Source organism: Excalfactoria chinensis, chromosome 8 (genome assembly GCF_039878825.1).
Source record: "Excalfactoria chinensis isolate bCotChi1 chromosome 8, bCotChi1.hap2, whole genome shotgun sequence".
Classification (NCBI taxonomy): Eukaryota; Metazoa; Chordata; class Aves; order Galliformes; family Phasianidae; genus Excalfactoria; species Excalfactoria chinensis.
The window spans coordinates 4,176,834-4,185,976 of NC_092832.1; the positions used below are offsets into that span (position 1 = coordinate 4,176,834).

General features: G+C 36.1%; 1 protein-coding gene across 1 annotated transcript; it reads right to left on the reverse strand.

Annotated features, from left to right (window-relative positions):
- Window positions 1-205: 205 nt before the first annotated feature.
- VCAM1 (vascular cell adhesion molecule 1) lies at window positions 206-7,433 on the reverse strand. Its single transcript, XM_072343148.1, has 7 exons — window positions 7,246-7,433; window positions 6,227-6,502; window positions 5,205-5,519; window positions 4,189-4,461; window positions 2,581-2,847; window positions 1,678-1,944; window positions 206-919 (listed from the first exon to the last, which is right to left on the reverse strand). Exons 1-7 carry the CDS (start codon window positions 7,295-7,297, stop codon window positions 759-761), a joined length of 1,611 nt encoding a protein of 536 aa, XP_072199249.1. The 5' UTR covers window positions 7,298-7,433; the 3' UTR covers window positions 206-758.
- Between the last annotated feature and the right edge of the window lie 1,710 nt (window positions 7,434-9,143).

Here is a 9,143-nt window from a genome sequence, read left to right on the forward strand (position 1 = left end):
AGTAAAGGGTCTAATTTGGTTCGTTATGAAACAGCAGAATTTTGTCATTGATTTGTGAATGACTAATTCCTATAAAAACACTTCAGCTGTCCCAAAAACACCTATTTTATAATCCCAGCCCCTTCCTACGTAATATTTATTATAATGTATTCACTAACTAAAATACAATGCTTCACAAACGAGTCTTGAGATCTTAAATTAATTTAAAATAATCACATGTGTATAATCAAGTGATCGTGTAATTTCTTTGAAGGTACACAGTTTATGGCAAAATAAGTGAAAGGAGAACATTTTCCAAACATGGCCACAAGCAGAAAGACTATATTAAAAACATTCAATCCGTAGAATAATACAAAATAAAATATTATTACTCAGTTCAAGTAACACTGATTTATCGTTTTGAATTCACAGCGTGTCTATATACAGTTGCAGAGACTGCAATTTTACAAACTGATATTCAGTTAAACATATTTGTAACAATTTATACACTATGTACAAACGTAGTTCCCCAAGGAACTCTTGGCTTTGCATGCTTCAACACAGAAGTGCTATACCTACTCCTAGGACAGGATGCTAGCCTTCCCTTTAATTCAAATTCTGAAACACCTCTTAAAGCACACCAAAAATGCATTTGCGATCATATGGTACTGCTCTCAAATCACCTGTTTGTTACCATATGTATTGCAACAGGCATAGAAAGAGTCACAACAATAAATAACATTGCTTATTATGAACTATTTAGACTTATATTCACACAATCACACTTTCAGCCTCAATGCTTTAACGAGACTGTAGGATCCATTTATCTTTGCTTTTCTTGACACGTAGATCAAAATTGCAACCACAGGTATTACTACTGCTGTTACACAGGAGAATGCAATAATCAGGGGCATAATTTGAGCTGGTTCTTCCAATTTTCCTGAAAACAAAGACAAAAGGATACAAGAAGTTGTATGGATCAGTGTTTACACAGATTTTAACGTGTAACTAAAAACAGAATTATTTTAGTGACCTAAACTGGAACATTTGTTCAGTTTTCTTCCACAAAGCACATTTCAATACCTTCTCCTTGTTTCTTTTTTCATTAGTAACTCCCCAGTACCACTATAATTCTTTTCCAGAACTTTGGTCTTGAACATGCTATGCAAGTTCAAACACACTTGATATCATCAACTATGAAGAATACCATGGAGTTCCTAAAGAATGACAAAAGAATACTATCTTTTTCACCCAGTAAACAATATAGGGATACTTACACCTCCTGGCAACATAATGCTTCAGGAGAATGCCATGTTTAACAGGCATTGTGGCATATTTAACAGGCATATTTAGATCTCTCTGGGTTAGCCTCACTGTTCACAAAAATGCACAGGAAACTGGCTAGAATCCACCTTTTTCTGGCCCTCTCCTTACAGCTACAGTGCCTACTTGTGTAACAGAGACAACATCCACACTATAAGAAGGTTAAATAAAGCAGATCCTCATCAGTTGCTCTGTTTTTTCTTTGTTGTTGTTTGCTTGGATTGTTTGTGTTTTTTGTTGTTGGTTTGGGTCTTTTTTTTAGGTCAACTTCAATATTTTTGTGCGAAGATTATCCATGAACTTGTTTTGCCTACCTTGACACAAGATCTACTAGAACATACAAACAAAATAAGTTTAGGCAACAGATTTACCTACCTACAACAGCTATCTCTATCACTCTGATGTTGTTTCCAACCTCATTGAAAACATCAAGCAAATATCTGCCCGTATCATTTTTGGTTACGTTGTAGAGCATAAAGGTTCCATTGACTGCTGGTAGAATTATTTTTTTCTCTTGATTAACTTTTCTCAGGATCATCTGTGATGGCGGGTTACTGTATGTGCTACACATAATAGTGACGTTTTCTCCTTCTTTAACGTTTTCTGATGGATAAACTAACACGGTAATATTCTGAGGAGGAACTGATAAGAAACACAAAGGTAAAGTTTATCAACAAATGGAAGCAAAAAGAACAAAACAATCTCATGAAGTTTGCACATACAAATCACTAATCTGGATTTGCTATGATTTTCAAGGGCACAGTTTTGGATGCTACTTTGTTACCAGCTATCATTAAAACAGTGCAGTCAACAGCAGCTGACAGATATAGCAGTTTGTAAATTGGCGGGGTATTTTATGTATCTTTTACATTATTTTGAGCCTTCTTTCCTGATTTTAAGTTTGCTGCTCAATTATTTGTGTTCATGAAAGGACACAGACCAACAGACACAGAGGTCGATGTGCTCTCTCAACAGAGAATAAATAAAAAGGCAAAGGAGAGAGACCTAAAATAGTATCTTTTCACTTCGTTCCTGTTTTCAGAGTCTGTGGGAGAAGTGGATTTGTGAAATATGTTGAAGCAATTATTTTGTGCTCTGAAATTCCAGACAGAAGTTTTCATAACTACTAATATTTTACCACTTACAAAAGAACCTGTACAACACGTCTCAGTATTTTTAAAGACATTTCATTGTCATCTCATCCACCTTAAAACAAACAAACAAACAAATAAATAAAAATCAAAATATTTACTCCATACAATGGTTATTTTAACTGACCTTTGACATCAAGTTCCACAACTAGAGAACGATTTCCGAATTTGTTAGTGAATATGCACTCATATTTTCCTGCATCCTTTAGCTGAGCCTTGTCTATGGTGTATTTGCCATCTTCTGTTTCAAGGGTTGTGATCACATCACCTATTTTCTTTTCTAGGATAATCTGAACAGCTGGGACACGTGCAGCTGCACAAGAGATGGTAACAGTTTCTCCTTCTCTCACTGAATTCGATGGGAAAACTGTTAGCGATGTATTTTTTGGTGGAGCTACAAGAAAAAAAAGTTACAGAGATGGATTAGTGCCAGAAATGAGCCCCACACCTACACAACATGACTTTTATCATGCAGTAAGCAGCAGCAGCAGGGCTAAAGCAGAAGAATATGCATACTACTGAAATGAAACTGCTGTAATTGAATATAGGTTGAGGAGTCAGAGCCTGGCACAGCCAGAATGGAGACTGAAAGTACAGGACACAAAGTTGTAACTGAAAAGAAGGACAAATTGCAATGTAACCGCCACAGAAAATCTTCAGAACATATTTTCTATTTGCATAGTATGCTGTTAACAAAACTATGACAATCCTGTACCAGCAGTAGAGAATACAGACACCTCTCTGCATAGCTTCTTTGCCTCATGCACACATTTGCCATTAAAAAGGACTGAGGGAAATGCATCTCCATATAAGTTACCTGTACTAAAGATTTGACTCTTTATTATTTAAAGCTATCTAAACCACAGTGGCACTAGGGTCATCCTGTGACTCCATTTTCTCTCATCATGCACGTGCTCCAAATATTGAAGAACTCTTCACTGAGCCCTCTACAAAAGTTCAAGGGGAAAAAAAATGTTTTTATACAATGCTCTCCTGGGATAAAACCCTCCTCCTTAGACCATTTTAAGGAGAAAATTTGACAGAGATAATGCCGTATAGAGAGGGGAGAGTTCTCCTCCTTCCATCTGTGATGTTTCTAAATTGTGCAGACTACAAATATGTGGTAAAAATAAGTATGGGAAAAGTGAAATTACACAGTGTGGAATGTGTCAATAAGCTATTCCCAACCATCTAAAAAATAATTAGCTACTCTATTTCTGCATAAGATAAAATAGAATTAAAGTTAGATGCTTTTTAAAATACCAGGAACTGCTCACCAGTCCTTTTATTTTTCATCCCAGATTCTATTAGATATGTCTGGCTCTACAGAAACAGTAACATTGATAATAACATCAACAAAATATAATCTTTTTGGATTATTTGTCCAAAGCAGGAGACTGAGATTTCCCTGTGACATTGCTATGGACACTGACATTTCAAGGAAACAACCGTCCCCCTCAGCACTACTTCTTCAGATTTCTTTATGGCTTTGAGTGTTGCTTTGTGGTAAATGTATAGAGGCACACATGCACAGCAGTAGAGAATTATCTGAAAAGTAAGCATAGAAATGAAAACCATAGCCCATAAAGAACAGCAACTAATCAGAAATTAAATTCTGAAAACATAGAAGGAAAGGCCACTAATTTCCTATTTATCAAAGTCTCAGCAACTTCAAACTCAATACATAGCCACAGATTAGTTACTGAATAATAGTTAAATGCAAGCAGACTTGTACCTTGTATAACAACGTTCATGGTTGCTTTCTCAGTTTTATTAGTTATAGGATTAATTACTTCACAGATGTACTGTCCTGAGTCAGTGAAATGGGCATGAGGAATAGAAAGGACATTGTTTTTCACCAAATGCTGAATGTTTTCCTTTCCCAGATGTTTTCTCCAAAATACTTTTGCTGGTGGATTACTCTCAGTCACACAAGTAAGTTTTAGAGAGTGTCCTTCCATTGATGAGTTTCCAGGAAATGCATTAATGAAAGTATTTTGTGGACCAACTGGAAAAGAACAAAAGAAAGATAAGGTTAGCACATTAATGGAGGATGACATGCACACCTTTAACATTAGCTCCTCTACAGTTATACACATATATGCATGCACAACCAAGGAAAAAAAAAACAATGACACAGATGCCAGTAACACAGTGGAATGATTTTTCCAGACTTGATAAGACACTGACTTTGTAGTTTTGAAAGCTAAGCTAGACACAACACATACAAATAACTTGTCCTTCTGTTTACTCTTACACTTGTCTCCTTATTGCTTAGGGCTACAAACTTGAAACTGCTAAGCTTACCAAGGCAATTTTTAAAATAATTGTTTATCTGGATACTATTGTTGCTGTTCTTATGGTCTTCACTTTCTGACTGAGTGCCTGAGCCCTAGATAAGAGAGAGACATATGAATTTTTACAGGACAGCCTAAATTCTGAACAACAGTAGGTGTCTAAGGCAGTGTGCACAGGCTCCTCACCAACTGTTGCTGAATAAGCCCATTTAACTTAGATGGCCTTGGCTTCAAATCTGAAAACACAGTCTGTTCCACAAAGACGTTATAAGTCTGTGCTCAGAGATAATATCTAATGAATAAAAGGTATATCCTACTTTTGATATTTCTGCAATTAAAAACAGATACTAGAAAACAATTGTGTAAATACAAAGAAGCGCAGATTATAAATGCACAAACTTCATAAACCCATTCCACAAAATATAGCATATAACAGTAATGTAAAAACACTTACAATGCGCATTCAATTTCAGAGAAGTTGATCTTTCTTTGGGCTCAAAGTCCATACTGTCAATTTGTAATCTGGCCACACAAGTAATCTCTTTGCCATCGTCTTCAGTTGTGAGGTCAAATGAGTATGCCACAGTTTTAGTTTCTGTCTTTGTGCTGACATCTCCTTCAAAGGTTTTGCTATGAAGAATGTATTCATCTTTCTTTAGGAGTAATTCCAGGTGATCAGAAGGAAACACATCATGAATTTTGCAGATGACAGTGGCGGTTTCTCCAACTAAAGATGTGCTGACCTCAATGACAGGATCACTGGGAAAAGCTAAAAGAACAAAGCCCAGTTCTTTAGACTATCAGAGATGGGACTCAGAGCAGGGTCCAGACATTAAACAACACAAGTTTAAAGGTGCATATCAACTTCATATCAACCTTATATCAACTCTATAACAAGACATACCTTGATATGAAAACATGTGGGTATCTTATAAGCAGTTAACACACTAAGAAGAAATGCATTTGTACAATTTTTTAGAATATGATCACAAATTATTTAATGAGATCCAGCAAGGCAACTGATTAGTGACACAGCTACCTAAACATGCAGGGGGATCTGTAACAACAGATACACACTAGTAGCATCCCATTTTTCATACTGGCAACTTTAGACGTCTGAATTGTAACCCTGCATACTGCCAAGACTTTGCACTTGAAAGTTTCCCATGTATGTCCATCTAAACCACACTGTTACTTTTTGATCCATTTCTATTAGTGTCTGGGGGAGCCTATGTTCTAGCTTTCAAGTATTACCAAGAATGAGAATATATACTATTTTCAGGGTAAAAAGCAAAACAGAATGGGGCTGAGAAGAAACAGACAGAGGAATCTTTACAAGGAAATGTATGTTGTGTTATATCAGACTCCTTACCCTAGTGCTACTAGAGAACTGCCAACTGCAATATCTAAGAACAATTCTTGTTAAAGTATAATTTCTTAGCAAATGAGTACTACTTAAAGAGCATTTTTACTTACAGTAAAGTTCAACTTTGACACTCTTCTCTTTTTTCTCTTTATCGCAGAGGACAGTACATAAATAATCATTACAGTTTTCAGCACTAACTGGATTCATAGTCAAGGTAGAGTATGTCTTGTCATTGTGTACTTTTCCTCCAAGGGGGTAATCCATTTGGGTTCTCCATGAAAACTTTGGTAAGGCACAGCCAGTAGTATTGCATGTGAGTATCAGCATTTCTCCAATCCGTGCAACAACTCTGTCAGCTGGTATAATTTCCATTTCAAAAGCTTCAACTACAACAGGGAGAATCATACATAAACTCAGCGACACTGTTAAAATTTACATCCCATTTTCTCATGGCATACTGTGACACAAGGTTACAACTTTATAAGCTTACATATGTGTAAGCTTATGTTTATAAGCTCTACATATGTGTAGAAGTTAAATACAGATAATACAATGGTTTATATCTAAAAAATATCCTATAAGAATCACTATTTTTTTATTTTATTTTTTATTTTTCCTAAGTTTGCAGACTGAGGTGACCCTAACAGACACTTCTGATGCATAAAATACATAAATCAATGTGGTCAGTGAAAACAGATGGGAAGGCACATTATAACTTTCCTAACCAGGAGGATTTAGTTGTAAAACTGTACCATCTGAGGGAAGGGATGGTAAGTAAAATGGCAAGGACAACTGCCAAATAGCTTTCAGCAGAATATCTAGTATCAAACTTAACTGACACTGTCAGACATGACAATAAAAACCAAATATACAGTGATGTATGGATGTACGGTTGTTTTCTAGACAGTCTTTCATCCAAACACCGTAAGAAAGTGACCGTGCAGAGAAAAGCTACAAATAAATGCCAGAAATAAACTTGATATTTTGAAAGAGCTACTTAATTGAAATTGTATTCACTGTAATGTAAAAGCAAATGCAACAGAGAGAAATAACAAAACAGTAAATCGTAGCTCACTTAACATTTAACAAAACTGAAAGTAAACGAAGCAAACAAATCTCTCCAACTTACCAGTTATTAATACACAAAAAATAATTAGCACAGTTTGGCTTGTTCTTCCCATCTGTTTTATAATTGATGTTACTAGGAAAATGAAGTATGATCAAAAGCTTTGCTTCCTTTCCTGTGAAGAAGTACACTGAGAGGCTGCTGCTCTGCAACTGAGTTGCTGCAAGTGCTCTTTATAAAGGCTCTTGTTTAAGTGGAATGGGAAATCCCTGCACGGGGAAGTCCAGCTTAGGGAGGAGCAGCTCCATGCACGGTGGCCTCAGCGCCCTCTGCTGCTTTTTTTTTCCCCCCTCTTTTCTTTTAAATATAAAATATAAAGTTCGGGATATCAAATAATAACACTTGTAGTTCTTAGTACCATCAAAAATAGAAAGACAAGATCTGATCCTGCAAACATTTAATAAAATGAACGGATGTGGGTAACTATAAGTAACGGAGCCTATATCTCAGAAGGAGATGTCATTCAGATTTGCTTTTAGTTCGAATATTTTTGTAGGACTGTGCCTTCTGAGAAAACTGCTTGCAATATTACTTTATGAATAACGTTCCCTAATGCAGTAACACTTTGAGGACTACTACTGCTCTCAGAGGCAGCGTTACTCATGTTGCTAAGTATTTTTAATCCCTAAAAATGAAGTTAGCTAACAGAAGCCTGCAGACTTAGATAAAAGCAGCAAGAAATTCAGTGCAAAACATACTTGTATTTAAAATGCATTTGGAAAATCATTTGGTGGAAGATAGTTTGACCGCGTATTTGATGCCTATGAAATACCATCATGAAGCAGGTTTTTAAAAGAGCATCGCTTTCTTCTGCCACTTAGTAAGTAGATGAGTAATACACTGGAGAAATGAAGGCTGAAGCATTAATGCCATCAATGCTCAAGAAATGTACTTGCTGAGAAGTGAGCCCTATGTTAACGTAATACTTTTTGAGCCATGCAGATTTTCCAGTCAACAATCTAATAGGAGCTCTAAAATATCAGATTCAGGTGACAGTAGCACCAGAAAGTACCTACAGAAACAGTGCAACTGCCCCTACATTTTCATCCTCATCAAAGGACAGTTAGTAATAATGAACAGCAACAAAAAAACTCAGTATAAACAATAAACAAATAAAGCAAAGAATTACCTAAAAGAAATAAAACAGGGGAATACAAAGCAGCTAAGAGTGCCCAAACACAGCTCACTAAAGCTGAAACTATCACAATGGATTCTCCCCTAATATATTAATTTATTATCATTATTACTGTTTTTATTAGAGGAAGAAAAACAAAGATTTCCCAAACTGTCATGAAATACATGAACAACACTGTTCTGTTAGTACTGGTTATCAAATCCACAAACAAAAACCAACAAAATCTGCCTGGAGTAGGTAACAGCAACTACTGAATGCAATTTTACTTCACATATCAGGTTTTGTTAAAGGGAAGCACATTCTCCCAGTTGAGCTGCAAATAAATACTTTTTCACCACAGACAGAGAGAAATAAGAGCTGAAATTCCGCTGTTTTAACAGCTCAATCATCATAACCTCAGCTAAAGGAGAAAAGGCAAAATTTCCCTGTTTCTGGGAAGCTGGTTTCTAGATACAAGAAAATACAAATATAGAAGGCAATATCCGCACGCTGGAAAAAACTATAATCAAAGCCTTCATCAGATAACACGGAACAGGAAATATCTCTGTTCCAGCTTCCACTCAATTAAACTGGACAGCTGCCATTAACTTTACAGGAGTTGGATCCTACCAGGAGTATTATACAGAGTGGTTAGATTTAACTCAGACAGTAGAGGTAAGAGCAAGATTAGCCCGTACATATTAAGGTAAGCACAGATCTCCCAAGATACTCAGAAATTTCTTAAAATTTGCCCTTTCCCCAATCTCAAACGTGAGCCTCCTCAGCC